We start from the raw sequence: 15,820 nt of genomic DNA on the forward strand, positions 1-15,820 counted from the left end.
GTCAAATAAATGTTAATTAGTAAATCTGCTCCACTTCCCAGTGGGGAGGAGTTGCGGTGGCCACCCACTCCCCACCGGGGGCGGGGAAACTTGTCCCCCGTTGCCTGGGGGATCCCAGCCACGGGGCCGTTTAAATGGAGGAGCAAGCCAGAGGACTTCCTCTTTGGCTCGCTTCCTCAATCACCCACCCTCCCTCCCTATTTTGCAGGTTAGGCAATGGCCTTGCTATGGACTTCGGTTGGTCGCCTTGGTTGTCCGAGGGGCCTGGTAGGAATTTTTCCACTTGGCAAATTGGCACTGGCCACTTGGTTTTTGCCTACCTCGTAGCAATCATCACAACTTTGTTAGGGTTGCGGTTAGGCATTGTTTGACCTTGTGTGGGGGAGGGGAGGTGTGGCCATCACCTACCCCTCCATGCTTAAGGGTATTCCGTTAAAGGAATCCGGGGGTGTTGTTCTAGTCTGAAGCCCAGCTGGGGGGGGGGCTAAGGCCTTGACATGACCCCGACGGGAAAACCAGGGGGAGCTTGAGTTGGTCCACATCGACAGGGCTCCCCCTACCGGTGGCTTACCCTTACTGGGAACTTCCTGCACAATGGGCAGGAGTCAGATATATAGTCAGGTCCAATCAATGCCTAAGCCAATACCCCTCACATTCTGTAATTTCAATAAAGTTGTGGCCAAAATTTGTCCAATAACACAAACCTAATATCTGTGTCCTTGTGTGAGTTATTTCCAATGAGGGGGTGGCTTGACACGCAAAATGTAACTGCAAGGAAACAAAGGGTGTGCACTGAGGAGAGACAAACCCATGAGAAACAATATTGTTCACCCGCAGGGCGAAAGAGAGTGAATTGCAATAGCTGTATTGAAATTCTCAATATGTCTATGGAGGAGTTTGCACACTAGTATAGAAATGAAAATGTTTGCTACCCTCTGAGCAGAGAGGTCCAGACACATAGCACAATAATTAAGTTTCACTGTGAACTTCCTCTCAGGGAACTGCATAGACTGCCTAAGCACTCCCCATTACTAAGCATCCTGTGCATGCCTGCTTGGGAAGCAGTAGATACACATTAGCCACAATCCATACCTTGTATTTATCCTGTCCTGAATTACTGCATTTTGATGACTCCCCCCAACCACCCTCAAACTATCCAAACTGAGAAAAAGAGCAACCTAGCTGTGTTTTAATATGTAATGTGTATACAGCCTTAGCGTCATTGAGTTCAGTGGGATTTAGCACCAGGTTAATGTGCTTAGAATTGCAACCTAAAGCACTGGAAGGTTGTAATTATGGTATGTTAATGGGGTTGTTGGGCAAGACAGGAGGTAATAATTTCTGGCTCTTCATCCAGCTTCAACCAGCTAGACCTGGCCCAAGATGATGCAAAAGCTTTGTGAAGCACCTTCCTAAAACATTTTTGTTGTCTTAAAATAAACAATTTATTTATATATTTTGACAATGATTTGTGTTGTCTTAGCCTTCTGACAAAAAACATAAATGATCCAGCAGGATTCTTCTTCTATTTTTATGCATAAAGACAATTGTTAGTTTTTAAGGTACCAAAAGACTGTTGCTTCTGCTGCAACACACAAAGTTAGCTACCCCATGGGAAATGGTTACAAAAGCCCTGACATAGTTAGCTGCTGTATTGTTTGGAAGTTTGCAGTTGAGCTGATGCTGATGTGCAGCTAAGAATTCTTTAGTACAGAAGCTGTGGAACCTCCAGAACGTACTTGTCATTCGTTTTTTTTATTTTCAGAAAAGCACACATTTTAAACACTTGCTCTTTCTATCAAAAGTTGAGCCATTAAACGGATGGCTTGGGGATTTAGCACACAATCTAGCAAATCATTTGTACAAATAACTGCTTGTGGAGAGATGGTACTACATCCTGGATCCTTCTGATCTACTAATGCTCCAGAATCACCATTCACTTTTGATGTCTTCCCAGCACAATGCAATTTTCCAAAGTGTTCATCATTCGCATTTGGAGACCCTTTACTGTCATTTTCAGCTGAACCAGTTGAATCTGTTTCCCAGAATTGTGGTAAAACCTGAAAAAGATTATGTCCAAACGGAATTTTTTCCAGTTTCTTTCCTTTGATCACGGTTAGGCTAGATTCATGGGACATCAACTGGAAGCCTTCAGGTTCTGATCTCCCTTGGACCTTCTTTCTTTTACATGGGTATTGATTAACCTCTTCAGTTCTAAGGTTCATGTCTTCAATTTTACTAGTCTTCTGATGCTCTAAATATGCAGAAACAGCCCCATTTACATACTGAAGATTGGTTTCATGGGAAGTTACTTCAACCTAGAAAATAAAATACATTCAGTGTACAAACAGGGGATACTTTCTATGCTGATCTTAGGATTTGTTTATATGTTTTGTCCTTCTCATATATCCCCATTACTTCCACTTTATTTTGCCACCCTATTGTGTTCTTTGGGTGCTTTTCTGCTTGCTTTCATTTCAACCAAGGTGGCCCACTAGCCCAGCCAAGACATTGCGTGCATGGGACTTTCCCTTCTGTTGAAGCAAAGGAGGAAACTGGTTAAGCAAGAGCTACTTGTGCAAGCCTGAGTTTGTGTGGCATATTTATTGCCTGCAAAAAGCGAATGTCAAATAAACTTAAACTATCCCTTTCAAAGTGCTTCCTTACCATAAAGCACTGGTCTCTACAGTAATATGTGATGATGTTAGGGTGGACTTAAGAACAACTGAATGTGCACTGAATGGAATCCCAGAGCCATGCAGTGCACACACCCACACTCTTAACTGTGCTGGATCCCCTGACCATTCCTACTACATACAGGGCAAATGGCTAGATATGTACAAGTTGTGCAATCTGCACTTCTGAATCTCTGGACTTGGAGGGAATCCTTGAAAGACACGGCGTACGCTTCCAGTGAGGAGTTAAACCAAGATAATGGGGAGCAGCCATGAAGACTCAGGCTCTGCCATGCCAAAGTTACTAAAAATTCAGCTGCAAAGGTGGGGGAGTGAGGGAGCATAGATTTGCAGTTTAGGAAACAAAAATGTCACTGGGTCAAAGGAGTGAAAACCACAGCTTATTCATGCGGAACTTCACCTCTGTGGGGTTGAGCCAGGAATCTGATGCACTGGTGGATTCAGCAGATTTGATTGCACATATCAGCGTTCGAGTTATTGCCTCTTCTACACGGGCTTCATGATCTGCATCCTACAAGAGAAACGAAAGCTAACATTGTGATAACTGGAATGGATAGAAAGGAAGAGCAGAAACAAGAAGAGAGGGAAACTCAGAGGTGCAATGAAGAGGTGATTGATCAAGCCCAATGTGTTTTGAGCCAGCCACTCTTCTTTAGTGGAACTGATAAAGCAAAAAATCACTACAAAGAAGTACAAAACGCCATGTTTTTGCTTTCAGTTTCTGTTCCTGGACTTTGGGTTGTGAATGAAGACACCTCTTGCAAGGGCAGCCCATAACATAAGTACTAGGGCAGAATTAGTTCTTCTGTGATGGGTTTTTATCCATCCTGTCTTAAAAAAACTTTTCCAGAAAAGACAAATCTCACAAATTTCTCAAGCAACTTGGAAACACAGAAGCGGACTTATACCAATTCAGATTGTTTAACTTCTCCACCAAGCAGGGCATGCAAGTAATAGTCTTCTCCTGCTGTTGCTCTCTAGCAATTGTTGTTCAGTGGCATATTCTGAGACTTCACCAGTCTTTCCACCAATACTCCAACCTTTATGACTAGGATGTTGTGTTTTTTAATGAAAGCTGGGGTTTATTTATTTTCTAGGAAGAAGTTGAATTCCATAGCAGTAGAAGGAAGTGGGGGTCAGATGAAGCTCATTAACCCAGGAAGAAGCCCATCTAGGAGAAGGAAAACTCTTCCCCTTCCTTTGTTGTCTCCCCTGCGTTGCAATTATATTAGTTGTAAGCTGCTCAGAACAAAGACCTGTCTCTTATACAGATGAATGCCAACAACAACAAAAATTGTCTACTCTGACTGGCAGCAGCTCTTCCAAGGTTTCGCACATGTTTCTTTTCCACCACCTGCTACCTGGCCCTTTTAACTGGGGGTGTCAAGGATAAAACCTGGGAGTTTCTGCATGTCTTCTACCGACCTATAGTCACTGAATGGAGGGGGACTGCAGCTCAGAGTTATTGGTTTCACCTTTCACACCACTGACATCTTCGGGAGCTATGGTGCCCCGAACCTCTGAAGAATCCTCATCCTGGAACTCACCCAGTAGTACTAGAGAAGGCGTCCCTAATCTTAGGTTACATCATATTTTTGGACTGTGACTCCTTTGACCCCCTGACTATCAGCCATGCTGACTGGGGATGATGGGGGGTCCAGCAACACAGGATTGGGGACATAATGACTTCCTGTACAATACACAAATCAAGGGAAGAATTTAATATTGTGCTATGTTGATCTTTCCATCAGGGCAAGCATGAACGACCCCCCCTCACCTCCCCCTGCTCTGTTCTGAGGGTTCTTCCGCCACCTAAACCAATCTCGGGGGCACATGGTGGAAGGAGATGGGAGGAAAGCCCTGTTGCACAAGGCTGGACGCAATAGTTGAAGGAAAGAAGACTTTCATGTTAAAGAGATCTCTAATTTCCAGCACATACACTTGGGGGTGGGGTGGGGAATTAACATCCCTTATTATCATAGCTAGGCATAATATGCCCATAAAAGCCACATGATCAAGCAATTACATGTTTCTAATTGGCGGACAATACACTGTATTAGCGTCTTGTTAAGTTAATTGAGTCTTGTGAACCTTAATTTATACTACAGGGATGCTGTCTAACGTATAGGGTCTTTAATTCAGAAAGATCAAAAAGGTATGTCCAAAATTGTATCTCTAAATGACTTAAGCTAAGACACAAAGGATATTTCTGAGAGACAGCAAATGCCTTGGGAGCTATTACAAATGCAAAACTAAATCATTTTAAATTCCAGGGAGCATACTGTCATCTGACAGTATCACCAACCCACTGATGTATTATTGCAACCTTAAATAGCAGCAGCAGGGGGGGAAAGCAAATGTTGTCTTTAACGAAGGATACCAGCACACAGCTTTTAAAGATGAAACAAGAATCCAGTAATTGATTCTTACATGTTACAAGCTGTCATGTCTCTTCTGAGTGCCTTTAGGCAGTGAAATACAAAGACTAATTTAGGATTTCATCAGGATGAGACACACAGGCAGGCCAGGCTTTCTTGTTTAAGTGAATTGCTTTGGTTCGGAGGACTGTTTATGGGCAAGGACAAGCAAATTCAACGTGTAACGTGGTATTCCTGGCACCATAGCAAATAGTAAGATGGAGGCAGATTGACGAAATGGGGCTGGCTTGCTTGAGTTTGGCTGGAAGGAAACTGAAGGTGGTGTATAAGAAGATGCTTGTTCCTTCCCCATGGAAACTGCATAAAATCTACCTTCCTCTACCTACCGTCCCATTCCTCTTTCATCTCTACTATTTATCACTGCGCCAGCAAAGGAAGCACTATCTAGAATAAACTGTTAGCATTTCTGATGGTGCCATATCACATCTATATCAAACAAATAACCCCAGATTGATCTAGTTCAAAGTTATCAAAGGAGGATTGCAACTTGTACAGACTAGACAGCCTTTGCTGGTCCAGCATCAGTCTCTGTTTGCTATCTCTATCAACTCATGCTGAAGTCGTGCAGTAAAAGCTAGACTTGCCTTTTCTTTCTTTAGATATGTGTGTGTTTGCTTTTTAAGTTTTTCTTGATTGTGTTTACTGCAAATGGCTTTAGGACTTCTACTGTGTTTGCAAGTCACTTTGAGTCATTTTTATGAGTTACGCAATATCACCACCACCATCACCACCGCAGTCCCAAAACTCTGTATAAACTCCTAGACATGGTGCGACAAGGTACTGTTTCCTTTGGTAAGTTCCCTTTATTAAATAGTTCGGGAACAACTGATTCGATGTGCTCAATAATCCTAGGAACCCAGAGCAAAATACTAATTGTGATTAGGAAAAAGAAAGCTTGGCAGAAGGACCACTTCATTGTCTTACATCAGGGCAGTTGCTAGGGAATCTCATGTAAAATTGAACTAAAATGTAGTGCCAGAGACTTGTAATATAAAACTGATGTTAGGAATTACGGACAATCTTACTATAATCTACAGTTCTTTTTTTCAAATACTCTGCTCCATTCTAAACAATTAAGGTAGCTTTCATTATGATTTTATTTCATGGACAGTCACAATGTATCATGGGCTATGTAGTCTTAGAGCTACCAGCAATAATTTTATAATCTTAAGACTAAGAAATTCATCATATGGTCTGATTGTGAAGTATATATGCAGAAAAAGATCTGGGGTCTGTACCTGTTATATTCAGAGCAGGTGGGCTGTTTCCTAGGAAAATGGACTTCAGTGGCTTTACATGTCCTTTCCTGCAGACATTTTGATATCACTGCAATGCAGCTTCATAAGCCTGAAACCTTTCAGCTCATCTATTCACATTTTAGTATGTACACATTTAGGCTAGCTTACCTCGGTACATGAACATTCTTAAAGCATTTCAAGGGGTTGCAAGCCTGGAAAGTTCATTTTGCCTCAAAGTATCCATGAATAGCATTAATCCCCCCCTACCATAAGAAGCAAGAGTTGAAGTGGTCTCAGTGTGTTGAAAACAAATTAAAACTTTATCCTTTATTATAAGGTCTCAGCGAAATAATTAATTGTATCAGTAAGGCTATTGAAGTGGGCTTGACACACACCTATCATATCAACATGGTAACAGCTGGTTATTGCTGGAAGCTGGAGAACTGCTTGAGTGAATAATGAAAATGTTCTTGATATTACATTTTAACACCCGTGTCACGCATTATTTTTCTAAGACAGATAGCCCGACACCTAAAAAGTAATGCTGCTGTCATCTCCAGGGATAATAGGGTATAATCAACTGTCACCAAAAAGACGACGTGCAGGCATTCCTCAGGTTAAGCAGTGCCCACAGTCAACTTATTAGCTCGAAGCCTCCAAACTGTTTGTGAGGTTTTTAATTTTGGGAGATAGTTAATAACTTCTGTCCAGCATGCTGCATTCAAGCAATACCGGAGACTACAAAACACTAATGTTTGCTTAGCTTTGACTTCAAGAGCATATGCCATTTTGTAAAAAGATGAGGAAGGCATCCTGTGTAGAATACTACCAAGCCTTGGGATTTTCAGGATGTCAGATTCAGTTCCAAGTTACATGGCATGAAGGCACATGAGGCCCCCATTTTGCTGAAACTAAGCAGATCTGGGTCTGGCCACTGTTGATGGATCACCCTGAGAACCATATATATATATATAGACTGCCATGAGTTCCATGGTAGAAGACAAGATGGGATGTAAATGTTGTGGGGGGAAGAAGATAATATGACACCTACATCAAAGTGAAGCAGACATTTTAACTAAAAAGACACACTAGTAGCATCTTCACTTTTGGTCCTCTCCACCCACTCTAGCTTGTACTGTCCTGGTCTCCAAAGGCTGTTTCTTGGAAATTTCATGAGAGAGATGAAAATACGCTCAGCTTTTAAACCACACTTACAAAAATAAACTACAGCAAGGGGTGGGGTACATGTGGCCCTCCTGGATTCCAACTCCCAGCCCTGACTACTGGCCATGTTGGCTAGAGTTGATATGAGTCCAACAGTATGTGGGTGATGATTTATATAGCCTCATCTATGTACATTACACATTACAAAGTGTAAGAGACAGGTCTCTGTCCTGAGCGGCTTACAATCTATGTAATTCCAAGGCAGGGGAGACAACATGGGAAGGGGAAGGTCAGTGGTGGCAAGGGAAAGAACCTGTGATCATTGCAGTCAAGTATGTTTAGTAGGGTGTATGGAAATAGGTAGCTAGATCATTATTATAAACTACTCCAGCACATTTCCAGATGTCATGTCCATCTGTGAACATTCAGGCCGTGTGTGTGCCTGATGGTTTTAAGAGATAAACAATGGGGGGGGGATAGTTACCAGTTCAATCCATGAGTTTATGCTAACAGTGATTGGGTCAATGGATTCTACGTAATGCCACCAGTGTCTGGGAACAAACAGGACCTGAATGGGAGGAGAAGAAGAAAAGGAATTTAAAAAGTCATAAAACCCCTTGTGTGCAACTACAGCGTTTCCCTGACATAAAAAAAAAAATCACCTTGAAAAATATATTTTTCAGCAGCAGTTTCTAAACTTCTCCAATTGATCCTCCTCTGCATTTGCAGTCTGCTGTATAATGTACTTAGGCTGTCTGACATGGATCTTATCTGGTTCTGCCAGCCTTTCATTGCTAGGTTCAAAATGCAAACTCCAACTAGCCCACCTCCGCTGGAAACAATTTTTAAACAGTCTTGTCAGCAAAACAAGTTCCCCCTCTGTGTGAAATGGCAGGGTGAGAGCAGCATGTTAGTGAGACCAAAGTGCAGGAGGATTTCCTGTCACAAGCTTGTCCAGACTTCCCTTCTTATCTGACATAAGAAGGGGAGGAAACGCCAGAATGTCTCATCCCAGGTCAATCTCAATCTTTACCTTCACCTTAAAAAATAAATAAATACAGGGTTCGGTAGAGGAAAGAGAATAGAGAAGAATGGGATTTGGGGGCTAGAACCAGGAACCAGGAAGGCAGTTCATTCATTAGATGCTAAGGGTACAAAATGATTATTAAAGGAAGATGGGGAAATGAAAGAAAAGCTAAAGGAATAATTTGAATTCTTCTTATTGCATATCTGAAGTCAGCCCAAACCAGTTTTTGGGAGAGAGCATTTGAAGAATTATTATTATTATGAGATTATATTATTTAATATTTCTATCCCTCTCTTCCATTCAAATGAATACTTACAACAGATAATAAAAGAAAATTAACAAAATAGATACTATCGAAGCTATGCATTAATACAACAATAATGAAAAGCTGCAGTCATTAAATGAAACAATTAACTGAATCAAATAAGAGTAATATGAGTCTACAATTCTGTGACTCTATGAGGTTCTGCAGCTAACTGACAACGTACAAATTAGCAAGTCACCAGGACCGTATGGCATCACTGAGAGTTCTTAAAGAACTGTGAAATTGGTTAATCTTCTAACAGAAAAATGCAACTTGTCACTAAAATCAACCTCCTTACTGGAGAACTGGAAGACAGCTAATGTAGCACCATTTTAAAAAAAAATCCTAGGGAAAGTCAGGAAAGTAATTGTTGTATATTATTTGAAGTCGGGGGTAAGCAAGGATGCAGTCAAGTCTGCCAATAAGACCAAGTTAACCAAGGTGCTTCCAAAAGGAACCAGAGGCCTGACTAGCCCAGCACTCAGTTGCCAAACAAAGACCTCTGGAAACCCCACAAGCAGAACATGAGGAGAGCAAGAGCCTTCTCTTGGTGTGGTCCCCAGTATTCTTTACGCTAGTTGGCAGTGGCTCCCCAGAGTCTCGGGCAGATGTCTTTTCCCATTACCTGGTTATTTTAGCTGAGGATGCTAGGGATGCAACCTGAGACCTTCTGCCTGCTATGCATGTGCTCTACCACTGAGCTATGGTCCCTGAACAATCACAAGATCCAGTTCCTGCAAATTATTGTACTCAATTTTCTTCTGACCCCAATTCTCCCAGGACTCTTATCCGAAAAGAAAACACTGGCTCCAAACCTTCCACAGGACAAAGCCAGGATTCGGGTGTCATGGGAAGCTCGGGTGACCACAGAGCTCCATAATTTTCCATCCCACCTCCAAAACTGGTGTAATAATCTTAGTATCATTCATAAAAAGATTATTAGCAGCATTAGGTACATCCAAGGAATATTAAATGCTTTCAAGTGTTCAAACAGCTGCAGAATCTCCATTAAGCACACAGCAATGTCAGCACTAATACACAGGAGCAAAATTAAGGCATGATTTGATTTGATTGATCAGTTTATAAGCTGCCTTAAACCAAGTGCTCAAAGCAGCATCAAGAGATTAAGGGCTGAAGGAAGATTGGTCATTGGGACACGGGTCCCTAGGTATTATTTTGGCCTTTGAAAAATCCACTCTTGCAATAATTTTTTCAAGGACATACACAAAGTTTCTCAATAATAGTATTCACAATGCTTTACTTCCTCCTGGTTTTCTAAGCGGAATTATCTCAAGGCTAAAAACATCCTCCATAGTCTTGTTCTACCAATATTTACTACAGAGAGTGACCAGCCCATTGATAACCTCTCATTCCAAATCCTCTTATCTGAAACAGGGTTATTAGCCCTGAACTATTGCACACATAAACAAGGGTTAGATTGAAAGAAAAAGCCGCCGTCCCAAGGCAGAGGAACCATTTAGCAAAGCAACCCCAGAAGACCCTAGTCTGTGATGTTCAGTAAATGCTTTCAGTAGCTGCTCTAATGCAGCAAATAAAGACCCAATTCCAAACAGCATTTTCAACTGTAGAAATACTTTTGGCACTATCCTCTTGGAGGAAGACACATGGAAGACATTACAGCAATCCTGAAAACCCACAGGGGTTTTTCAGGAAATATCCATGAGCAATATGCTAGGTTCCTGCCACATACAGCTATGTAACTTCATTGAAAAATCCACTGACAAAAATAAAATTCTGATGTACTCTTTTCCTCCATTGATGTATTTTCCTTCGTTGATACAAATCCAAATTCAGTGAGGAGGAACAAAGCATGAAGGACATAAAACTACCCCCCAATTAAACACTTCTAGGTCTCAGTGAGTTCACTAAGAGTCTTATTGATTTCATTGCACCCTGCTAACAGTCCAATCCTACATGTTTCATCAGAAGTAAGCTCCACTGAGTTCAATGGGACTTGTTCCCAGGTGTATATAGGATCAAAGCCTAAATATCTCCTAGTCCCAGTGAAGTTGATAGAATTAAAAAGTGCTTAATCTTTGACTAGATCACACCCCAAGTCTATATTTACATTCTAGCATAGTCTTCACTAAACTGCATATATTCTGGAGTACCAGCTACCACCATTTCTGACCAGCGGCCATGCTGGTTAGGGCTAATGGGAATCCAACAGCTTCAGAAGGACACTGAGCTGGGGGCGGCTGTTCTAGCAGATGATTAACAGTGTATACTTTCAGTTCAATGTTTTAAATGGTGCATATGTTAATGCTGTTTTGATGCATTGCTCTCCAGCTCATTATCCAAACCTCATTAATCCTAAACCTGTGATTATTTAAAAACAACTCTTTGCAAGCGTGTGCACACCGAGATGCACCATGCAGCTTACACAGGGAGATGAGTATATGTAAAACACAGGCCCATTTATCAGAATATTTGGGGCATTTTGGATAAATATTTTTAATCCTATGGAAAACTGTTGGTCATAAGAAACTATTAGGTCATAAAAACAGGGACTAAGGGGCTAAAATATCTATCAGAGTATAGGAAAGGAACTATTGTGTGGTAACTATATTATAGTAAATTAGTTTACTGAAATATGTACACTGATAAGAATTCTCCAGTTTTAAAGATATCCAAGGACATGATTCAAAGTGTTAAAGTGCCTTTGAATCCCATGGATTTCTGTGGAATTGAACTATATGCGTGCAACCAATGGGGCTTACAGTGCAATCCTATGTATGTTTACTCAGAAGCAGATTCCATTCTGTTCAGTGGGTATTAATCCCTAGTTAAGTGGGTATAGGATTGCAGCCTTCAGCTATATAGTGTACCAGATTTTCAGATAACCTATGTTGGGGTTGCCTAGGCCAGTACAGTATGTCTAAAAGACATACCTCAGATATTCATCCACCCACAGTCACTTTAAATGAGATTATTATATGTGTTAGCAGAATTCATGTCTAAAGATCCCTTAAATTTAGAATAATAATGTTATACTCGTGACAAAGGAACTAGTAAAATAACATTGGAACAAAAATACACGAGGCTGTCACTGAGAAAAAGAACATGTGTTTGCAGTTTTGTGCTTCAAATGTTTTCTTTCCAATATAGATGCATACATTATATAGTATGGACACTTCTACAATCCAGAATTCCTATGCGTTGTGATGCTTATACAAAGCTCTTGCTCACATCATTCTCTTTCTTTTTCAATTAAATGGAAGGAGCAGCTGTGGATGTTGGTGTCAGGGCTGGGGAGTTGCACCACTGAACTAAATGGAGTAATTTTTTAGGGCAAGGTAGGAAACTACCTGCACACATTAGAGCACCTCCAACCCTCTACTGGCTTGCTGTAATAATGCTATTAGAGTTACAGTGGTGCCTCGCAAGATGAAATTAATCCGTTCCGTGAGGCTCTTCGTATAGCGTTTTTTTCGTCTTGCGAAGCTAGCCCATTGACAGCTTAGCGGATTAGCGCTATTAGCGGTTTAGCGGCTTTTAGCGGATCAGCTGATAAGCGGCTTATCAGCGGATCAGCTGATAAGCGGTTTAGCGGCTTAGGAAAAGGGGGAAAAAAGGGGGGAAAATCCGCAGGAACTCGCAAGACATTTCGTAGGGAAATTCGTTTTGCGAAGCGCCTCCAAAATGGAAAACTTTTTGTCTAGCGGGTTTTCCGTCTTGCGAGGCGTTCGTCTTGCGGGGCACCACTGTATTTAGACACAGATGCTACTCTTACGGTAAATGGGAAAGGCAGCATGAGATAACTAGTAAAGATGGGACAGAGACGAAAGGTTGACTATGGGGGGAAAGGAGATAAAAAACGTAAAGTAATAAAACAGCTGTCAAGAGAGCGCCTTGAAACAATATCTAGTTTGTACATGATATTTTTGGACATGCTAACACAGGGCCAGAAGGTATTCTGAGCAAGTGTGGTTATGGGGTGTGCAAATGTAGACAAGAACAATGAACTAATGTATTTCTCAATTTAACGCAGGCCTTTGCAACCAGTCCTTGCACAATTTACTACTGTGCAGCTACAAATTCTGACTGCAAGCCAAGCATAGTAAATAACTAGCCAAGAGAACATCTGTGCATACCAGCATAATGTTAAAACCAGAATTTATTAAAGCAGCAAGGAATGTAAAGTTATCAAAGGTGAAAAAGGAGAGTGTTGGTGGACGGAATACAAATCCGATGGCAAAGCATGTTTCGAGTTTTGTAAATGTTTTCTCCAAACACGTGTCTCTATGGTGTCTATGCATATAAGGCCCACCCTTCATAACCAGGACTTTAGAGGTCCCTGTAAATGTTATGCATGTGAACAAGGTCCATGTATTGAAGGGGAAGGGGAAGGGGAAGGGGAAGGGGAAGGGGAAGGGGAAGGGGAAGGGGAAGGGGGGGCAGTGGGGCTGTGATGCAGGTCTCATCCTCAATGTTGCAGCTTCCCCAGCCCTGACTCCAACATCCACACCTTAGGTGTGGATAACTGAGCCAGGAAAGGCTACATGTTTAGCCCTTCTTTGGCTGGCGGTCCAGCTGTGGCCCTACTTGCAGAGGGGTACTCTAGTTTCAGTTGTCTATGCTCTGTTACCCTCTAGGTCAGATCACGGCAGTGTGTTATGTGTGGTATACTGCAGTCTTCATCAGAGGCCTCATCTGAAGTAAAAGTAAAGATAAAGGACCCCTTTATGGTTAAGTCCAGTCAAAGGCAACCATGGGGTGTAGCACGCATCTCTCTTCAGGCCAAGGGAGCCAGCGTTTGTCCACAGAGATTTCTGGGTCGTGTGGTTGGCATGACTAAACTGCTTCTGGCGCAACAGAACACTGACAGAAGCCAGAGCGTATGAAAACACCATTTACCTTCCCGCCGCGCCAGTACCTATTTATCTTCTTGCACTGGTGTGTTTTCAAACTGCTAGGTTGGCAGAAGCAGGGGCAGAGCAATGGGAGCTCACCACTGTCGCGTGGATTTGAACTGCTGACCTTCTGATCAGCAAGCCCAAGAAGAGGCTCAGTGGTTTAGACCACAGCGCCACCCAAGTCCATGCCTCATCCGAGACAGGCATGGAAAGTGACCACACAATAATGGACCTTTTCAGTGGTAGCCCCTAATATGTGAAATGCAGAGACACATGCCTGGGACCATCACTGCCAGGTTTGCAGGCACTAGGCTAAGAAATGTATTTTTACCCAGGTCTTTGGAAGTTAAGTTAGCCTTTTTTGTGGTAAAGGCAATGGCTGATTTACGCATATCCAACTGACACGCGACCATGCATGTGTGTATCACAGGGGCTGGAAAAGGAGTGTAATAGGGGGTAATGGGCTTATACATGCTCCTCCATCAAGCATGATGACCTGGAATGCAACCCCCGTGCAAATCGGGGGGTTGCCTGCCTGTACTTTTATTTTAGTGGGGTGAGAGAAGACTTGCCCTTCTCATTGCATGGTTGGCTGAGCCTTTTAGGAATTTAGTACAGTACATTGTTTTGAAATTTTATGCTTTTGATTTTCATCTATTTGCAAAGTTCAGTTACTTTGAGGCTTTTTTGTTTACAGTGACTAACAAACGTAATCAGCAACTCCTCCAGCTCCCATAGAAGCTTACCTGAGCAGTCAGGGATCCAGCTCATGTAAATATCTACATACATTTGGTTCCTTGGCTCAGACCTCCCCACCTAATGTGTAAATGTCAGAGGTACAGCTGGGGTCCTGCTGCCATTTTGAATAATGCAGCCCCTTTATGTGCATAAGACATGGAGGGAACTCTGTTTTTCCTGTCTCCCAGTTAGGCAGAGTAACTGTACACCCTGCAGAACATTCAACAGAATGAGTGTAGGCTGCAGGGCAAGACATATCCCCTTTCCCCTCTTCGCCTCCTACACGTTAATTCACCAGTTATGCTGTGTGAATAGGGTTATCAATAGGGCTGCATGTGGGGAAGTTTTATTTTAAAGGCCTTTAAAAAAGTGTCCATTACGGAACATTACGGAAGGTCCCTTCTAAGTTCATGATATACGTCATTAGTCTTGTTCCAAAAGCTGTGACAGTCTCACCAAAAGGTCCCCACCTTTTGTACTGAACGTGTATATTACAATATATATATTTGCCCATCAAAAAACAAAATCTGTCCAAAATTAGGCAAGACATTACTTGCCTACAAGGAGGGTTAAAAATCACTAGCAAAGCAAGAGAGCAATTTCTGAGGGGCAAGTCCTCAGTCTTGAATGTTTGTCGCAGAACAAACACATTCACACAGAATGAAATAACTCATGAGCAGTTTCATGTTTATTCGGAGGGCAGAGCAGGGTTGATTTTGCTGATGTGCGGCAGTATTCTAAAGAGATATGAAGTTAAATCTTTCAGTGAAAGTCAGATGAAGATTACAATTTATTTCAATGCCATTTCAAATCCGTTTTCCATATATGATGACAAACTTGATGAAACAAATACTCTTTTTTTGTGTGTGTGTGGGGGGTGTAGCCTACAATTTATATGAATTGTGCTCCACAAAAGAGAAGAGTTATGAATGTGTGAAAATGAGTTTTTTATTGATCAGCAGCTACCCACATCTCTTGTCCATTTTTTTTTTTTTTGTTTCCCAGAGTATTCTTTTTAATTCAGGTAGGTAGCTGATGCCAATTTGCTATAGGGGCGGCGGGGGGGGGGGGGGCGGACACCACACAAACTTCAGACACTCACAAATGAACCTCTCATTTTGAACACATAGTTATGCTCACAAACCCACATGCTGAAATTATCATTTGCAAGTGCGAGATGGAATTAATTATGAAGTAACTTGGCCATCACTGATGATCACACAGATGTTTTAAGGATAGTGTGACATTTCAAACATTTTAATTGGGGGTGTTAAGATTTCAAAGGACACATTCAAGCTTCTAAAAAAAAATTAGCCTACAAACTGACTAGGCAAATCT

The 15,820-nt window shown here is 41.9% G+C and overlaps 1 protein-coding gene across 3 annotated transcripts in view; it reads right to left on the minus strand.

The window, feature by feature from the left end:
- Nucleotides 1-1,517: 1,517 nt before the first annotated feature.
- Nucleotides 1,518-15,820, minus strand: part of HSPBAP1 (HSPB1 associated protein 1) — a 51,173-nt gene continuing 36,870 nt past the window's right edge. For all 3 annotated transcript variants that reach the window (XM_081872528.1, XM_081872526.1, XM_081872527.1), the window contains 3 exons: nucleotides 8,021-8,104; nucleotides 3,097-3,207; nucleotides 1,518-2,318 (listed from right to left, as the gene is read on the minus strand). In XM_081872528.1, the coding sequence (XP_081728654.1) occupies nucleotides 1,779-2,318; nucleotides 3,097-3,207; nucleotides 8,021-8,104 (735 nt within the window). In that variant the 3' untranslated portion in view covers nucleotides 1,518-1,778. The remainder of the gene's footprint in view (nucleotides 2,319-3,096; nucleotides 3,208-8,020; nucleotides 8,105-15,820) is intronic.

The sequence above is a fragment of the Podarcis erhardii genome (assembly GCF_964252035.2).
Source record: "Podarcis erhardii genome assembly, chromosome: 1".
NCBI lineage: Eukaryota > Metazoa > Chordata > Lepidosauria > Squamata > Lacertidae > Podarcis > Podarcis erhardii.